Source organism: Dromiciops gliroides, chromosome 6, assembly GCF_019393635.1.
Source record: "Dromiciops gliroides isolate mDroGli1 chromosome 6, mDroGli1.pri, whole genome shotgun sequence".
Classification (NCBI taxonomy): domain Eukaryota; kingdom Metazoa; phylum Chordata; class Mammalia; order Microbiotheria; family Microbiotheriidae; genus Dromiciops; species Dromiciops gliroides.
In genome coordinates this window covers 165416384-165436181 of record NC_057866.1, presented here as the reverse complement: position 1 = coordinate 165436181, position 19798 = coordinate 165416384, and the positions used below count along the sequence as shown (strand labels likewise).

Genomic DNA, 19798 nt, shown 5'->3' with positions numbered 1-19798 from the left:
TGGGGTATAGGCCAAAGTCCTTCAGTTATCTAGACCAAAGATCTGTCTGCCCAGGGATCCTTTGTAAGCTTGGCTTGCGCTGACCCAGATGAAGAGATTTGATGGAGTCTCTCAAGGAAAATTTCCCTTTGATTGACAGCGAGGGTTGGGAGGGAAAGGGAGAAAGGACCAAGGAAAGAATGGAGATCACTGGGTCTCCCTAGGTATTGATTATTAATAATTATTTCTCACACACGACTAAAGAAAACTTTGCTTTCTTCTTTTGAAAACTGCCTGTTTATATTTTTTCACCATTTATCATTTGGGGAATGGCTCTTAATTTTGTAAATTTGACTCAGTTTCCCTATATATTTGAGAAATGAGCCTTTTATCAGAGAAACTTGCTGTAAATTTTTTAACATTCCTTTATTTCCTAAGGTATCTTTTAGCAAGATTATTTCCCTAGTGATTTTTTTTTTTTTTTTTTGGTAAGGCAATTGGGTTAAAGTGACGTGCCCAGGGTTGTGATTTTTTTTAAAATTAGGTCTCTTTTTTGCTTTTTTTTTTTTTTTTTTTTGGTAAGGCAATTGGGGTTAAGTGACTTGCCCAGGGTCACACCAGCTGGTAAGTGTTAAGTGTCTGAGGTCGGATTTGAACTCAGGTACTCCTGAATCCAGGGCCAGTGTTCTATCCACTGTGCCATCTAGCTGCCCCTGCCTTTTTTTTTTAACTTCAGCTAAAGCATAACTCCATCCCTTTATTTTAACTCTATATGTGTCTTTTAGTTTCAAGTGTATCTCTTGTAAACCACATATTTTTTTATTCTGGTTTTTAATCCATTCTTTTTTCCACTTCTTTTTTATGAGTGAGCATATCCATTTATATTTATGATTATTGTGTATTTCCCTTTGTTGTATTTTCTTCTGTTCTTCTCTTTCTCCTTTTATCTTGTACTTCTCAAAAGTCTGTTTTGCTTCTGATCACTGGCCTCCCTTAATCCACTCTCCCTTTTATCATACTTACCTACCCCAGCTCCCAGTCTCTTAAACTCTTCCTCTTTTATTTCCTTTAGGGCAAGATTTTTTTTACTGAATTGTGCATGTGTGTGTGTGTGTGTGTGTGTGTGTGTGTAGGATCTATAGATACTCCATAGAGATAGTTAGCTAGTTAGCTATATATATTTTCCCCTTTTCAGTTTATTTTGATGAGATGCAAGGTTCAAGTATTGTCTGCTACCCTCCCCTCCACCTCATTTTTCCCTGCACTATAAAAACTCTGCCTTGTGTACCTCCTTTATGTCAGAAAATTTCCCCCATTCATCTTCTCCCTATCTACCAGTATATTTCTTTTTCAAACCTTTTCTTTTTCTTCTTCTTCTTTTTTTTTTTTTTTTGGTGTGTGTGTGTGTGTGTGTGTGGGGGGGGGGGGTGAGATCATCCTAACAATCGATTTACACTTATGCCCTCTGTCTTTGTAGATTAATTTTTTGGGGGATGGGGCAATGAGGGTTAAGTGACTTGCCCAGGGTCACACGGATAGTAAGTGTCAAGTGTCTGAGGTCGAATTTGAACTCAGGTCCTCCTGAATCCAGGGCCAGTGCTTTATCCACTGTGCCACCTAGCTGCCCCTAGTTCTATTTTTATTTCGGTAAACAGAGTATTTTAGTATTCTAATACTTCCTGTGTAGATTTTGATAGATGCCCAAGTCTTTATGCATTTTGTAATTATTTTAAATGAATTTCTAATTTTATTTTTTCCTGTTTAGTTTTATTGGTAATGCACAGAAATGCTAATGATGTATCTGGACTTATTTTACATACTCCAACTTTACAGATATTATTATTTTAGTTAATTTTAGTATTATCATCTTATCTCCAATAGCCATAATTTTATTCTTTGCAAATGCTTATTTTTCAGTTTTCTTTTTCTCGTCTTATTCCTATAGCCAACCTTTCTTGCACTATGTTAAATAATGATGGTGATTCTCAAATCATTCAGTTTCCTGTGGCATTTTGTTCCAACTTCTTTATTTTAAATTTTGGTGTGTTTTATGTTTCATGTGTGTTTCTTGTAAGCAACATATTGTTATGACATCCTGTTGTTTATTTTGTTGTCTTCCTCTGTTTTATATGAGTGAGTTCATCCTGTTTATATTCATAGTTATGATTAACTACATTTTCCTAGATATTATTCTCTGGTTTCTTTTTCTTCTCCTTGTTCTTCACTTTCTTTTTTATTAAAGTTTTTTTACCCTTTTCTTTCATCTTTTCAAGCCTCTCTTCTAAAATCTCTCCTTTCTAAACTTAGTGGGGTTTTTGTGTGTGTGTGCTTATAATTAATCCATTCCTTTAGTCTTTTTTAATCTCCCTTTCCCCTTCTTGTTTCTCTTGCTGCAAACCCTGTTGAGTTCAGTATATTTCTACACCCAACTCTTTGTGTGTATTTGTGTTCTTTTTGCTTTTCTTTTTGTCCTTAGTACTTACCACAGTGCCTGATATATAGTATGAGGTTAATAAATACTTGTTTCTTGATGTGTTTTGTATTTTCCACTCTCCTTTCACCAGTTCAGAAGAAAGTGATATTCAAGTGATTCCTACTTTCATGTTTATATAGACTTCTACTTGTACACCCTGATCATATTAGATTAAGTTCCATCATGTTTCCTCTTCCTTTTTTTATTCCCTGTATATCCTTTTCCTCCTTCTCTTTTTTCTTTTCAATGCTTCAAAACCTAACAATAATCACTTTTAGTCCCTTCATCTTATTTGACTCCTATGATCATGCATAGCATGCTTATAGGGGATGCTTGTTCCCTCCCCATTAGATTGCTTATCTGTATTTACCTTTTTTATGTTTCTTTATATTCTTGTGTTTGCATTTCAACGTTTTAAATTAAGCTCTGGCATTTTTTTAATGCATGCACAGAAATCTTCAGTTTCATTAAAAACTGATTTCCCTCTGTAGGGTTATACTCAGTTTTTCTGGGAAATTTATTTTTGGTTAAAAGCCTATATCTTTTTTCCTTTTACAATTTCATATGCCTTGATCTCTGTTCTTTTATAATCACACCTGTTAAATCTTACATGTGCCTGACCATGATTCCTGTACTCAAACTCTTTCTAGATGCTTATAGTATTTTTTCTTTGATCTTGAAACTCTTGATTTTGGCCATGACATTCCTGGAAGTTTTCATTTTGATTTTTCTTTTTGGAGATGACTGGTAAATACTGTTTTCATTTTTTCCTTTGTTTAAGAGTTCTGGGCTGGTTTCTTCTAAGATTTCTTGAAATACCATGTCCAGCCTCTTTCTTGGTCATGACTTTCACGTAGTTTAATGATTCTTAGATTTTTCTCTCCTTTCTGTTTCTCTAAGTCATTTGTTTTTTATATGAGATACTTTAAGCTAGCTAATGTATTTTCAATCTTTGAATTTGTTTTTAATATTTCTTCTTGGCTAATAGAATTATTAACTTGTATTTGCTCCATGCTGATTTTGAAGGAATAGTTATTTGAGTAAAGTTTTATACAACTCGTGCTAAGCTGTTGCTTCTCTTTCCATTTTTTTCCTTCCATTTTTTCCCAGTTATTTCCAGTTATCTTGCATTATTTCTTGGGGGAATTCTAATTGATCTTATGGATAAACAGTGTTTTTCTTTGAGCCTTTGCTAGTGTTTTGGAGTTTTTTTGTGGTTTTTTTTTTTAGTTTATGTCTTTGACATTCCTGGCATCATAATAGCTTTTTGATCTTAAAACTCACCTGTTTTTGGCATTTCAGTGCCTTAGCTGAGGCACTGCTTCTCACCCAGGGCTTGTGTCCTAGATTTCTTTCTCAGCATCAGGATTAGAGGAAACACCCTGACTTTATTGTCTTTAGCCCTTTGGCCTGAGTTTGAGATTCCCTTCCTCCAGGGTCCAGGATTGGGGCTATAGAATTGTAATCTCTGGACCCTACAGATAATCTGTATGATTGTGGAGGAGATGGGTTCCACTGTTTCCTTCTATTCAGTAATAATGGCTTGTGTCATCATCTTTATTATTAAAACATTTTATGTTAATGTTAGGCTTTATAGTGTAACATAACTCTGTGTGTGTGTGTGTGTGTGTGTGTGTGTGTGTGTGTGTGTATGTGTGTTTGAGGGGTGAGCCTCTTTTGCCTGGGCTAGAAATATAGCTTCCACTTGAGGGTAGATGCATGTGAGCTTTGACTTCTTTAGTTTCTTAATTAGGGCCAGTTTTCTCCTCATTAGGTAGCCTGATGGGGTCCCCACACCACTCCCCCTACCTACCTTGGATCTGATCATATTGGAGTCAGGCCAACAATGATCTTAGTGCAGAATTTCCTAAATCAAGGTCACCTCAGCCTCCCTAGGAACAGAAATTCAGAAATGCCTCACCACTGTAGATAGCTACATTATTTTTAATCAACCTTTGATATCAACTTAAGACTTTAAAATTATTATTGTTATTATTATCTGGTCATACCGTGTTCACTATAAAATTGAGGAGATAAGCTGTATTGTATAAATGATGCAGTTTGCTCATCATAGATTATACATATTTAGCTAGAAGGCATCTTAGTCCAACTCCTTCATTAAAAAAAAAGGAAGCTGAGGACAGCTTGGTGACGTAGTAAATAAAGCACTGGGGCCTGGATTCAGGAGAACCTGAGTTTAAATCCAGCCTCAGACACTTGACAATTATTAGCTGTGTGACCTTGGGCAAGTCACTTAACCCTCATTGCCTCGACCTGCCCTCTCCCCCCAAAAAAGGGGGAAGCTGAGGCTCTGAAAGGTTCAGTGACTGCCCAAGATCACAGATTGTCATCAAAGCTAGACTTTATTTCCAGGTTTTGTGATGCTGTGTCACCTATACAATGTAGACCTTTCTGTTAGAGGGCTTAACAGTCCAGTATGGGGTTGTTATAATAAGAATAGCTGATTTATGTAGCAGAAAATCTACAAAGAGTTATTTCCAGTACACATAACCAAAGTAACAAAATAATACCTCCTGTCATCCAAACAGAATATAGTCAGATAATCACCATGTCATCTCTACTATTTTTGTTTTAGAATCTAATCTTCATAGGGCCTAGTACAGTGATGTATAGTTACTCAGGAAAGGATCTCTGTGGAGAATTTTAACTGAAGTTCTTACTGTTCTAAATCTCTGTCATTTATAAATTTGCTTTGGTAATTATGGAGTAGTTGAATTTAATCAAGTTTGTATTTATGAGTTCATTAACTTTGAGTTTATGTCTTGGACATTCCAGGCATCATAACAGCTGATAATGAGAAGAGTGAATTAGGGGGTTTTTCATTTTAACTTGAAAACCTTTTGGACTTAATTCTTTTATAGTCATACCTTCCACTTATAGCAATATTAGGCATGCAATGATTTCTCTGTCTCTAATTGTAGAAGAAAAGCTGAAGTCATGCTTGGACATGGATTATTCTCATTGCTGGCTGAAAGGCTGATGCTTCAAACAAGTGTTATCACCATGACCACATACAACGTTCTTTTTGAGGTCTGAACTCAGAATTCAGTCTTAGTTTCCTAGGCTATGTTAGTATAAAGTGGTTTGTATGTTGTATGAACTTTCAAGGTAACATAAAATCACCAACAAAACTGGAATGAAAAAAATTTAGCAATTAACATATATAAAAGATTTAGACAAACATGTTAAAAATGTAATCTATTATATAATGGTTGTATATTATTTAAAATTTCATTTTTTTCCATTGAAAACATTTCTTCTTTTTACTACATTTGTCAGGATTCTAACTTGATGTTCAAGCAAAAAAAAGATTTTTGGATTCTCTGAGTATTTGAATAATATTAAAAGATTAAAGAATATTAAGGACTATTTGATAATTTACACAAAAATGTTTTCCATTAATGTAAATACTTAACAGTCTTACACTTTATGACATTCTTGAAAATTTATTAAGTTATAATATCAGAATATCATTATGTTAACATACTGCTGTTTTCTTGCTATTTTAGATTTTGATAGAACAAATTTGTACTCAGGTAATACACAAACAGCATCCTGATCCAGATTCATCAGTGAAGATACAAAATCCTCGTAAGCATTTTGTCTGTATTTCAAATAATTGGAATGAGCTTTTCCTTTTTCTGATTTTGGTTCTATGATTTCATCTCTGTGGCAACTCCCTTCACTGATACTGATCAGCATCACTTCTGGTACTTCAAGCTTGAGTCCTCATGAGGTTAAGTGACCAGACTGTAGTCACACAGCTTGTAGAGATTGGGCTTCAACCCAAGTTGTCCTGACTCTGACTGACCTTTTATTTACTATGCTAGGCTGCCTTTTATCTTTTTTAAAAATCAATTTATGCCATGTCAATAGATAAGACAGAATTTCATTCCAAATTGATTTTTTGAATGATTATTTCATTAAGAACCTAGATATAAATTATATAAAGAAAAAACTTATTTCCTTTAATTGTTAACATTATTCATGTTTTGTTTTACATATAATTTGGCATTGATCTTAAATTGCATGTAAAATTTGTGACACTTTTAAAGAGTTTTGTGTTCAGGTTCTTAATTTATTATATTATTATTATTATTATTATGGTTAGCTGTCTAGCAAAGTCCTAGTTGCATTATTTAAAGATATCAGGCTAAATTTTGTGTATTGTAAAAATACTTTCACTTAAAATTATTGTTAAAGAAAGAATACCAAATTTGGAATGGAAAAGTATCTGATCTCTGTTTAAGAGACTCTTGATTGGCTATTTATAATTATTAGGGAGCTGTACAAAATACAGTTTCCCTTCCTGTATTTTATATGGTATTTTACATGTAGTTAAGTTTCGTACTGCCATTGAATTGTACTACTAATTTCTTTAAGGTGAATTTTAATGTAATACTAAATTATTTATATAGCTCTGACATTCTATTCTCCCTAGTCATAAGGTGATATTATCCTTGAATTGAAAGTAAAGGAAAGGGGGAAGACCTCTGAAATTATTTGAATAGATTATTTGAATAGGTACATTCATTTTATAGAATTATGGGAAATATACAAATGATTTCTGTTTTGAAACTTAAAAAACATATTATCTTCCTTAACTTTAGGAAGGCTGTAGCTGGGAAAAAACTAGAAACATACAATAAAGAAATTACAATATATAAATATTTAGGAGGCTACCTCACAAATACCATAAATCTGTTACTTTAAATTTCTATTTTTTTTTTTTTTTTTGGTTGGGGCAATGAGGGTTAAGTGACTTGCCCAGGGTCACACAGCTAGTAAGTGTCAAGTGTCTGAGGCCGGATTTGAACTCAGGTACTCCTGACTCCAGGGCCGGTGCTTTATAAATTTCTATTTTTTTATGAAGAATCTCATTATTATTTAATAGTTGAAACATGTAGTAAGAAGGTGACTTCTTTGTATAATTTTTGGATTTATAGGAGGGGAAAAAACTTTGACTTTTGGAAGGATCAGTATGTTTTCATTTAATTTTGAATTTAAAAATTCTAATTTCTTTTGGGTATGTTAATGCATTCTTCTAAACTGAAGTTAGAAAATGTTATCAACCTAACACATGCAGTATCACAGTAGAATTCAATATGCATGTATGTGCATGTTTAAATGGGTGGATCAATTTTAATTTCCTTTGGGGTTTTGTTTCAAACTTTACTTTTTCAGTTACAAAAGAGAAACTTGTCAAGTTTTTCAAATTTATAATGATAATGAAAAGAGTATGTTAGTAGGAATCAGAGAATTTTATACTGGGGCAAGGTAAAATAAATGGTTTTTGCCTTTCTCTTGATTGCTTGAATCCTGATATAGGCAATTTGGCCCTAATTTTAATGTTTAATAAAACCCTAATTTTAGCATCTAATTTATCCATCTAGATTATTGAAAAGTTCCAGAATTTAAACCTGGGTTTTATAAATTGAAAAGTTTATTTTAGATTTCATTAATGTTTGTATGTAAACTTAGTTTTGGGAAATCATCAAAATATTTATTACCACTTAAATTTAAATGGACCTTAAATAATTTTAGTTCAGATTTTCGGAGCTTCGCTTATGTTCCTGAAAGTTTAGGATAATTTATTATTAGTGCTAGCTTTTAAAAGTAGTAAATAATCATATCTAAGATTGTGATTAATATAATTTATTACAATGAAACACAATTAATGTGAAATTGCAAAGAAAATAGTTCCTCCATACCATTTTTTTTTGTTGAATTTTTGGTTTTTACTTATTTATAAACTGTCTTGCAGAGGTACTGAAAGTATTGCGACTCTGCTGCGAAATTCTCCCCCAGTGTCCAGAGAGCATGGAGGTTCGAAGAGCCTTTCTTTCTGACATGATTAAACTTTTTAATAACAGCAGAGAAAACCGAAGGTAAGCAGAAATAAGTAGAATATGCTTATAGTAGTAAAATGAATTTCAACAACTTTCTGTGAGACTAATCTAGCAAGAGAAATGGTTTATTAAAATAATAGTCATTATATAATAATCATTAATGATTTTTAAATCATATTGGAAACTGCTAAATGAGAGTATTTAATACTAAGCTAATATTAATGCAGTTGTTTTGGATACATGTGCACTGAAAATCCTTATTTTAGAATTACTTTATTTTTATGATTTTCCTTAATGTGAACAGTAATTCAGTGCATTCTTACAATTTTCAGGAGCTTGCTGCAGTGCTCTGTGTGGCAGGAATGGATGCTTTCACTTTGCTATTTTAATCCCAAGAATTCAGAGGAACAGAAGATAACGGAGATGGTGTATGCTATTTTCCGAATTCTGCTTTACCATGCAGTCAAATATGAGTGGGGTGGCTGGCGTGTATGGGTGGACACCCTGTCAATCACACATTCAAAGGTGAGTTTCTTTTGTAGGACTATTTCTTAGTATTTTAGATGTCTGTCGTTTAAAGTTTTGCCATATTTTTGATAAAAGAAACTTAAGATATAAGAGTAAACCTTGTTTCTTATATGGATCTTCCTGTGAAATGTGTAACTGGAGTAGTCATTAAGTCTATTTTCCTAGTCATGTTAAAATATTGTATTAGACCAGGTCAGTTTAAACTCCAAATATGTTTGACTCTGGTTTTGTTCAAATAAAAAGGAATTAATCTCATGTAGACCTAGTTTGAAGAATGCTTACCTTTCAGCTATCTTAATAATGAAATGAGATTTCATAGGCATATAGGAAATGTCTTTTCTTTTTTTTGACTTCTAATTGTATATTTCCATTCCTTTTTTTTTTTTTTTTGTGGCATGAAGCTTTTGAACACAAGGTGGCACACCTCATCTATTAAAAGAATAAAAAGAAACCTTTCTAGTTCAAGCCTAGCAGAAGAACAACAGTCAATGCCTCAGGCTGTTTTTGTAGAATCACAGGATCCTAGATTTAGAACTAGAAAGGACCTTAGAGATCATCAACTTCAAATGAGAGGCCATTTTATTAACTTAGAGAAGAGAGATCACTTGCCTAAGGTTCAAGTAGTAGAGAAAAGATTTGATTCTAGCTCCTCTGAATTTGAATTCAGGACTCTTTTCACTCAATCACATTCTCTGCTTTGCTCATTCTGTGGTTAGAGACAAAATTTGGAGTGGAGATAGCTAAGAATTCTCATTGAACTAAGGAAAATGCCAGTGTTATATCCTTTTCAAGTTTAGACAATGTTAGAAGCTTGCATGTTTATAATTTTTAAGCTTTGTGTTACTATCTTTTTATCATTCTTGATTCTAGTATAAGGAATATGTTAGAAATTCTAGGTCTAGTAAATTTTATTTGTTTATTGTTATTACTCTGGGGTTCCCTGCCATCCCATCCCCCATATCATTTAGGAAATGGGTTTCCTAGCTAGGAGGTATTCCTTCAGCATCCATGGTAACTGTTTTCTTTCTTCCTGCATTGGGAAGAACTAAAGTGTGATAAAAGTTTGCAAGGACAGTCCAAATGAGAAGAGTCACCTTAGCAAGCCTACTCATCAATGTAGTATTCTATCTGATGACAGCTGGAGTAGTTTTATTTCCATTCTACTTAAAAAGACAGAACAAAACATAGAAGAGCTTTAATGAAAAGACTGCTAGTTTTTAGTTTATTTACAAAGGCAGTAAATACAGTTCCTTATCTTTCCATGTCCCTTCTTTGTATAGGTTTGTTTACAATCCTCTAATCTTTATCACCAATTGATGGATTCCTTGCATTGTGACCCACTTGTATCATTGAAAGAAGGGGAGGGGTCCCTTTCCTTGCCAAGGTTAACCTCTATATTTGTACTCTTGATTCCATTTACTCTTTTTTCCTTTAGGAGCCTGTTCCTTCAATCATGCCCTCTCTCTTTAATCTTTCTTTATTTGGTGACTCTTTCCCTGCTTCCAAGAAACAAGTCAAAATATCTTCTGGCCTTATAAAACATTCTTGTGATCCCTTTATCTCCTCAACTCCTCGGGTAGTCATCATATTTTGTTCCTCACATTCACTAACAGCCTTCTAGAAAAAGCTACCTATCCATTTGACCTCATTCGTTACGTCTCATTAATTTCTCAGCTCTTTGAAATTTGGATTCCATTTCCCCATTGGACAGAAATTGTATTCCTCAAGGTCACCAACGGTGATTGGTAAGCCCATCTGCTGGTGTCTGCACCGCTTTAAGTAGTATCACTTTCCAACTAGGTTGAGTTTTCCATTGTGACCCATTGAAGTTGGCAAGGATACCTTTGAATTCTTCCTTTCCTGAATCATCCTCTGTATTGAGAAATCACTGTGGTTCTCAGTGCTACAGTGCTAAGTGTTACTGTTAGGTAATTTTTGTAGTAGTTATATGGGGTAAGAAAAATGTTAGACACAGTCAGATCTCCTAACTCCAAGGTGAGTGTGCAGAGTGCACCTACTCAGGGTCATCCTGCAAAGAGGTCATAACACCCTATCCCAATCCCTGCACCATTAGGTTTGCCTCATTAGTATAGCAGGATCTAGGACCTATACTCCTTTGTTGATCTATAGCTCCCTTTCTACCCCTGCTTTGATGGGGCTGATTTGGTATTGGTTCTTGGCCATGCCTAATCCTCTTGACTAAGAGTTGGAAAAGAGTGAACCTCCCTGACTCCATTTTAGCCCCATTTAAGTTCCCCTGTATGGCCAAATGTTTCTCGCAATCTCTATGTGAGGAAGACCCATTCTTTGACATCCTTTATCTTTTCTGAGCTTGTTCTAGTAATTGTCCTGAATAAAACTGCTTGTTTTACTCACTTCCCATCTTGGTGGTTCTTGTTCTTTCCTAAGTGCCTCACAGGAATTTTCTGACATACCTGGCTTCTGGCACTGTCAGGTGATTCTCTTCTCCCTGTGCCCCCACCTCCTAACTTCATTAGCCAATGGTGTCAGGACTGTGGACTATCCCTAAACAAGTGCATTGTATTGTAATGACTAAGAACAAAGGTGGTGGTGGTTGTTTTTGTTTGTTTTTCTTTTGGTTGGGGTGTGGGTAAGAAGCCTTTGTCTGCTTTAGGAACATTCAGCTCTTAGGAAGCCTGAGCAGTGTTTTATGTCTTTAAAATTTCAGAAATATTGGGTTTCAATTGAAAGAGTTCTTCATTTCAACCCTTCAACACCTTAATAGGGAGTTTCAAGAATTACTGTGTTGGGCAGCTAGGTGGCGAAGTGGATAGAGCACCGGCCCTGGAGTCAGGAGTACCTGAGTTCAAATCTGGCCTCAGACACTTACTAGCTGTGTGACCCTGGGCAAGTCACTTAACCTCAATTGCCTCACTAAAAAAAAAAAAAAAAAAAAGAATTACTGTGTTGTTCCCCACCTCCTCCATCATTACAGAGTTATTGGCCCTATTTTAATGAAACAACTGAGCTAGGTGTATCTCTGTAATTGGAGTCTTCCCAACTTGAGGGACCTTGCCAAAATTTACACTCTGCTGATAAAGCTTTTGAGATCCCAGGGTCAACTCCATGCTTCAAAGAGAAATTGGAAGGTTTTGGTTCAATTTGATACGTGTTTATGTGCCAGTCATTGGAAATAGACACAAAAACAAAGTAGTGTCAGCCTTCAAGGAGCTTTTTATTGGGGGAGACAAAATATACATAAAATACTTTTGTCACTGGAGGTTGGGTGGAGTTATTATCACTAGCAGCTATATAAGGCATTGTATAGGAGGTAGCACTTGAGATATGCCTTAAAAGAGTTAAGGAATCCAAGCTTTGGAGGTGACTAGGACAGCATTTAAAACCCAAGCAGTGGGGCAGCTAGGTGGTGCAGTGGATAAAGCACTGGCCTTGGATTCAGGAGGACCTGAGTTCAAATCCAGCCTCAGACACTTGACACTTAACTAGCTGTGTGACCCTGGGCAAGTCACTTAACCCTCATTGCCCTGCAAAAAAGAAAAAAAAAACCCAAGCAGGCAAGGAGGTGGGACACACAATATCTTACAAAAGGAATGGCATGTTGGCTGGTTTGGCTAGACTATGGGAATAATGTGAAGTCAGTCTGGAAAGTTATGTTGGAGTCGGATTGTGAAGAATTTTAAACACCGAACAAAAGAGTTTTGTATAGATGACAGTATATATGTGAAAGCTTCCCCCAAATGTGAATCTTTAGTCTGGAAAGTCATGCTGAAAAGGATGTGATTAAAACTCATAAAACCATGAAAAAGTAAAAAGACTGATAATTCAACTAATTCTGTGGTATTAAAAATAGGTTTTGATTTCTTTAAGCTTCATTTTAGGAGGATATCCTAATAATATATTAATAACAATAATATCCTATTAATACATTTCTTGTTACCAAGAAATTTTGGCAGAAGTAATATCCTTTTCATCCATTTAATCACAGATGAATTATTTTTGTCATTTCTCATTCACCTTTACTTTTCCATGCCCATTGTTAAAACCCTAGTCCAAATCCTTATTAACCAAGTCTTTGCATATAGCCTTTTAACTTGTCCTTTTGTTTTCCCTTGTCTACTCTAGCCACAGACTACTTGTTAGATAAAAAGCAAAACTAAAAACATTTTATCTTTTTGGGAAGCCTTAATTGACTTGAGCATTAACCACATGATGAATTCTTTAGTCAGCCTGGCATATAAAATTTTTCACTAATCGGCCCCCAAACCTACCAGTGTAACTTTTAAGTTCCATGATCTCTCTCTTTGAACTATCTGATCCGCAAGAGTAAGGTTTGACAAAATGCTGTGACTCTACTTTCCCTTTCTTTGTCTCATTCCTGCAAATCCTTCACTTCCTCCACCACAGACCTGCAGCCTTTTTTTACTGTTTAGAATGCTGAACACCTTGGTCTATGAACTCTGGATTTACTATAGGTACCCGTTATTTAGCACCTATATAATGTATCAATCTGTTACTTTTTGGGTATTGTTTTGTTAATTAATGTTTAAAAAACTTTTCATGTATCTATGCCTTGTTCTTGTAACTATACTTTGAGTGTTGCCATAGCATATTATGTTCCTCAAATCCAATGGAAGAATTCTGAGCAGGTGATAGATTCTGAGTAAATATTTGTCAAAAGAGTAAATGAATTCAAATAGCTAAACAGTTATTATTTCACTCTCTGGTATTTGGCAGTGCTTCTGTCTGAGATGGTTTTCCTTACCTTGACTGTGGAATTGAAGTTGCATGTATTGTTAGAAGGAAGTGGCTATAAAAATGATAGCTTTGCTATGTATGTTTTTCACTCTTGTGTAATTGTCATAATCACAGTGTTACAATAACCTTTTTCTGATATGAGCATTTTCAGGGTGAACATGCTTCGGGCACACATGGGAACAAAGGGGTGATTTTTTTCCCCTCCAGGGCCTTTGGAGTGAATATAAATGGAAAAAAAATTTAAATCACTGTTCCTTGTGTGTTCTGGAGTGAATAAAAAAAGAAACATTTTACAGCTAAGAATCTTATAAAATTTCATAACTCTATTTACAGTAAAATTGTATTACAAGAATGTAAAGCTAGTTTTCTTTTTTTTTCTGGAGGCATGAACATGGTTAAGTAAGGGAAATAATTGAAAAGGAAGAAAAAATGTGCAAAGTTGGAGACTTATGCTTAATAATTTGAATTTCAACTTCTCTAGTATTTCAAGCACCTACTATGTTTTTAGATTATATGTACTAGAGTACAGTTTTGTTTATCTAGTTTGTATTTTATTTTATTCCACTGGCTTATAGTACTAAACTACTCATTAATCTGAAAAGAAAACAATTCCTTTAAGTGGAGACATTATGTGCCACAAGCCCAAAACCAATTTTTATGACTTTTATAGACCCTACCAAAGATGATTTAACAATACTTGTAAGAAGGTTAAATAAAATGAAATAACTGATGTTATAATTAATTCTAGTTTGTTTGATGGTATAATTAATTCTAAGTGGAAAGAAAGCTATTGCTTTTTTCGTCTATATTATAAAATAACATTAAAGGCTACATAGTTTACTTGGAGGGGAAAAAACCTCTTTAGTTTTTAGTTTGAATCATGTGTATTTTCCCTCCCTTGCCCTTTAATATGTTTGTTTCAACTCTCATGTATTAAAAAAAAAGTATTCTTCTTGTGCCAATGTATATAGATTAATTTGAATGCTGTTTCAAATTTAACATCTTTGAATTATATCACATTGATGACTAGATATTTTTTGCTACATTAAAAATGTAAACATTGACAATATACTTCAGGGCTTTATCTAAGAGTATTAATTTATTGGACACATAACAAATGTACATACTAAATTAGGTAAATAATTTCTCGTATGATGCTTAGATACTAGATGAATAATTGGACCCCAGGTTTTGGGGTTTTGTTTTGTTATTTTTACTGTAAACATAAGCATTTTAAGGTTTTTTTTTTATACTCCCATATATAATTGTCTGGAATTGTTGCTTACTTTTCCCTTTTTTGCAGCCATTTTGTATCCCAATACAACTAATTTATAACAGTTCTTTGATAAGGAACTGGTGTATAAAGAACTAGTGTTGTAGAATTGGATAGCTTTTGCAGAGCTACACATCAAGATACATGCAGCTGCTATAAAAAGCCAAAGAAACTCAATTGCAATTTTATTGTCCAGTTTGATAGATTTCCTGCCACCTTTGTAGCAGGAAAGCTGTTTGTCACTGTAACCCTCTTCTCCAACAGCTGCACTACTCTTTATAAGTAGTAATAGGGCTTTTCTAGCATAATTGTACTACATTAGTTACTTTGGTTTTAAGGCTTAAAAGGTGCACATATTGAGTGTAACTTTTACAAATCTGATTTTTATTGTCTTGCCAGTTGTATTGTTTTTCCATTTTCATGCATTTTGTCCAAAGTTGGATAGTAACCAAAATCACGTTTTGTTGTGTCAGCTAATTTCACTAAAATCTTAACATTATTTATCCATGACTATTAAAATTATAATATTTTTACAAATGTATTGAATTTATTGAATGAGGTTCAGCAGCAGATTTTCACTGAGCAAATATATGAAACAGTTATATATGAAAATGTAATTCCTAGACTCATACTGTGCTTCATAACCTGGAACAAGGAAAAAAGATGGTTAATTGTCCTTTGACCTTTGATATACTCAAAACTTAGAAGAAAATGTTTTATATATTTAAAATAAAATTTGTAAGTCTACAGAGAAGTAGAATTAGTTAAATATGTAATTATTTTGTATTTTCTAAAATATTAAGAAACCCTACTTAATGATTACAGTGAGTTATGTTAAAAATAGCAATGTTCAGTCATCATGTACAGGAAGGAAATTGTAAATAGGAAATTATTAACATTTAGCAAGCAATTTAAAAGAATCTTTAAGTCTCTTTTTTGAAGTATAATAAAAACTCTTTTGAAAATATTTATTATTAGAACCATGTTCCTTTGGCATAAAATAATAATAGCAGTTACATGCTACAATCTTTTTATATGAGTATTCTTTTAAGGGCTTCAAGATGGTTAAGTTCTTACTTTTGTCACATGAAGACTTTTTAAAAAAGGCAAATTAATAGTTTTGTTTTTTACCCAGCAAAGATTTCTATCTTTTTAACTTCTACATTGTTAAAAATAATTTGTCCTCTGGAAACAATTTATATATAAAATGTTTGAAAAAGTGTTTGAAGTCCTTTATTAAGAGGGGCAAAAACAGATAGAATTTTGCTTTTTGAGTTTTTGCCTGAATAGAATCACTTAAGGTAAATGCCACAGAATTTTAAGAATAAGCTAGGAACCCAAGTGATACTGTGGTGTTTTAACCGAGTCTTACAAATGAAATCAAACTTGGATCTGTTAGGCATACATATTGCAGGTGCAGAAGTTGGAGTACTTATTGACTGAGGTGATAGTTTTATGGTAAAAGGAGGTGTTGAGGGCAGGATTTACATTTATTTATATATTTTAATACATTTTCTAATACCATTATGTACTACAATCAGAAAGGGAGAGTTCTAAAAAAGTACTATTTTAAATAATTTAAAGGCTTATGTTTGTTTAAATTAGATCCTTGCCAGATGGTTACAAGGAAGTATTGCTCAAAATATCTTAACAAAGAAACCTATTTTCACATCTTAACTTAAAATAGTGGATGAATTTAAGATATTGGAAGAAATTTAGGCATTATCTACTAGAGCCTCCTAGCTCCAAAATTACGTGCTTCTCTTGTGATTATACTAAACTATTTAAAATTCTAAGAGGAAGTAGTTATGCAGTTGACATATTTACTCTTTCTCTGGTTTCCATCAAATTTTATTCATGAGGTAGTATGGAGTGAGAACCCTGCACATGGAATTGGATGACCTGAGTTATGTTGTGGCTCTCTCATTTACTGTCTTTGTAACTTTGGGCAGATCACTTAGCCTCTCAGAATTTGTTTCCTCATCTATAAAATGAGAATAATAATAATTCTACCATTTACCTCACAGCTGTCATGAAGATAAAATAAGGTAATGTGGGTAAAGAGTTTTGAAGTCCTAAGTAATGATGCATAATTTCATTTAATTGGCATAGGAGGTTTGTAAGGTAGGCAATATTCATTATTATCCTCATTTTATAGGTGAGATTTGAGGTATGAAACAAAGTTCTCAGGGTCACAACTAGTAAGTGATAACTGGTATTGGAACCTATATCATCTCCCAATTCTAGATCCAGTGGTGTTTCCCCTACACTACAAATTCTTACTTGAAGTATAAGATACATGTATATGTGTATGTATGTATGTATATATGTGTAATGTAATTTTTAATTTAAAAAAATGGCATATCTAGTGTTGACTTTGACTAGCAGACCTTACCTTGTATTTGTGAAGTGTTGCTAGGTCTTTAACTTAAATTAACTGTAATCGGCAGAGCTGCTCAGATCTAACACCACTCTTCCTAGCTTCAGTACATCATTATTATAGCTCAGCTGTTTATTACCTCTATTGCTCAGCTTGACCCAGTCCAAGACTAAAATCTCACATAACTTGCCTTTCACCTTCTGAATTCAGCTTAGGATGTCTCTCACACATCAGGCCCCAAGACCCAACCCAGTAACTGTGCTTGACACCAGGAGTAGAGTCTCCAACAACTTGTCCTTTTCCTCAGTGGCTCTTTCAAGGACCAAAGACTCAGAGAGTAGGATTCTTTTTAACGCTAAGCCCAATCTTTCTTCCTTAACTCTTGGAAGAAAGAGAACTGAGATATTCCTCTACCATTTATTTATGGGATTCTTAAATGTGTGAGCCATAGACAAAAGGTGACTTACTCAATGGCAAACTTCTACCTCTTAATCTTACATAAGAAAAATTACTATACTTTTTGGTGAGGCAATTAGGGTTAAGTGACTTGCCCAGGGTCACACAGCTAGTAAGTGTCAAGTGTCTGAGGTCGGATTTGAACTCAGGTCCTCCTGAATCCAGGGCTGGTGCTCTATCTACTGTGCCACCTAGCCACTTCTTATTCTCTCATCCCCATTTACTCAACCTTTACCATGTTCTAATCCAGCTTTACTTTTTCTTTTAATACTTCTGTCTTTTGACACTCATGGAAACAGGTTCCACCAAAAGATGTTCTATACTTGATTATCCTTTTTTATACTGATTGCATCTTTTTTCATGTCCTTCAACACACTGATCCTAGAAGGGGAAACAACTTCTCATTTGAAGTTCACTCTATTCATATATATATATTTTTTTTTTTTTTAATTTTTTAGTGAGGCATTTGGGGTTAAGTGACTTGCCCAGGGTCACACAGCTAGTGAGTGTTAAGTGTCTGAGGTCGGATTTGAACTCAGGTACTCCTGACTCCAGGGCTGGTGCTTTATCCACTGTGCCACCTAGCTGCCCCCTCCATTCATATATATTGCATATATATCTATATCCAGGTGGCCATTATGTATAGCCCCATTTACATTATGACTTTTTTCTCAAGGAGTACATGCTCACTGTCTTACTCTCTACTTCATTTTCTGCTATTTTCCTTGAGGATTTCAACATACATATTGTTGTTTCCTCAAACATCCTGCCTTCCCAATTTTTAAATCTCTTTTAACTCTCATGATGTGCTTCTTCACTACACCCCAGGCACATGTATACTCTAGACTTGGCACTTCAGTACTCTTTCCCCATGGCTATCACTTTGGTTCTGGCTTAATTTTTTTCCCCTTTCTCAATCTTCATTTCCAGAGTTAAGAAGTTCAGTATTAGGCTATCCTCTACTCTTACACCTCTTGGTTTTGCTAATACTTTGCCAAATCCCAACTCTGTATTATTTCCACTATCCTTCTTCTCTTTTTCGACTCAAATGCTGATATACAAGTCTGGAGAAATTCACATAAATCTAATTACTGTGTACACTCCCAGTTTTTGTTAGCTAATTCTAACTGGGTCCTCAGTTCAGGAAAGTAGTATTTTTAGTATTACCTCTTTTTTTTTTTCCCATTACATCCCCCACAGTAACTGTCCTAAACTTTTTTCTTTAAGTGTTCTCTGCTATCCCCTATTGTATCCTCCTTGACATATTTTGTTGAGAAAATTAATTCCATTTACCCTGAGCTCCCTCTTCTCCCCTACTTTGCATCTTACAACCACTTAACAACATGTTCCCTATTCTCTTTTCCTTTACTCTAGTCTCTGTTGAAGATATAGCTTTTCATGTCAATGTTAACTCTTCTTCTTGTATGTATTCATAATCCCATTTCTACAAAATTGTCCCAATAATCATTTTTAAATCTTCAATCTTTCCTTCTTGACTGACTTATTCTGACACTTAGAAACAGTCCTGTGTTTTCCCCATCCTTAAAGAATTCTCCTGATCTTACCATCCTTCAAGTTACAATGCTATCTCCCCTCTCTGTTTAGTAGCCAAATTCCTTGAAAACATTATATCTACTGGTTGCCTCTACTACTTTTTTTTCCCAATTCACTTTTTAGCCCCTTATTGTCTGCCTTCCAACTTCATCACTCTTCTCTCCAAAGTTGATTTCTTAAATACCAGACCCAGTGGCCTTTTCTCAAGTTTCATCTCTCTTGAAGTCTCTGAAGCATTTGACACTGCTGGCTACCCTCTTCCTCTCTGGGTTTTCAAGATAATTTTCTTTCTGGATTATGTACTTGTTTGACAACTTCTTCCACAACCCCCTACAGCTCTGTCCTGCACCCCTTCCCTGCTTTGTCTTCTTTCTCTTCTCTCAGTGGTCTTATCAGCTTCCATGATATTTATACTAATGACTCCCCAGAATTCTTTCTTTTCTGAGTTCCACATCTGCAATGACTGATAATTTGGATTAGATACCCTGAAGATATCTCAAATTCAACATGCTCTAAAGAGAATGTGTTACTTTTGTTCCAAAGTCAAG

The 19798-nt window shown here is 34.3% G+C and overlaps 1 protein-coding gene across 1 annotated transcript in view; it reads left to right on the top strand.

Annotated features, from left to right (window-relative positions):
• The window catches only part of LRBA (LPS responsive beige-like anchor protein), a 762673-nt gene that overhangs the window by 129565 nt on the left and 613310 nt on the right, over nt 1-19798 (top strand). Inside the window, 4 exon segments of the mRNA XM_043969784.1 lie at nt 5395-5503; nt 5983-6064; nt 8238-8361; nt 8655-8847. Of these exon segments, the coding sequence (XP_043825719.1) occupies nt 5395-5503; nt 5983-6064; nt 8238-8361; nt 8655-8847 (508 nt within the window).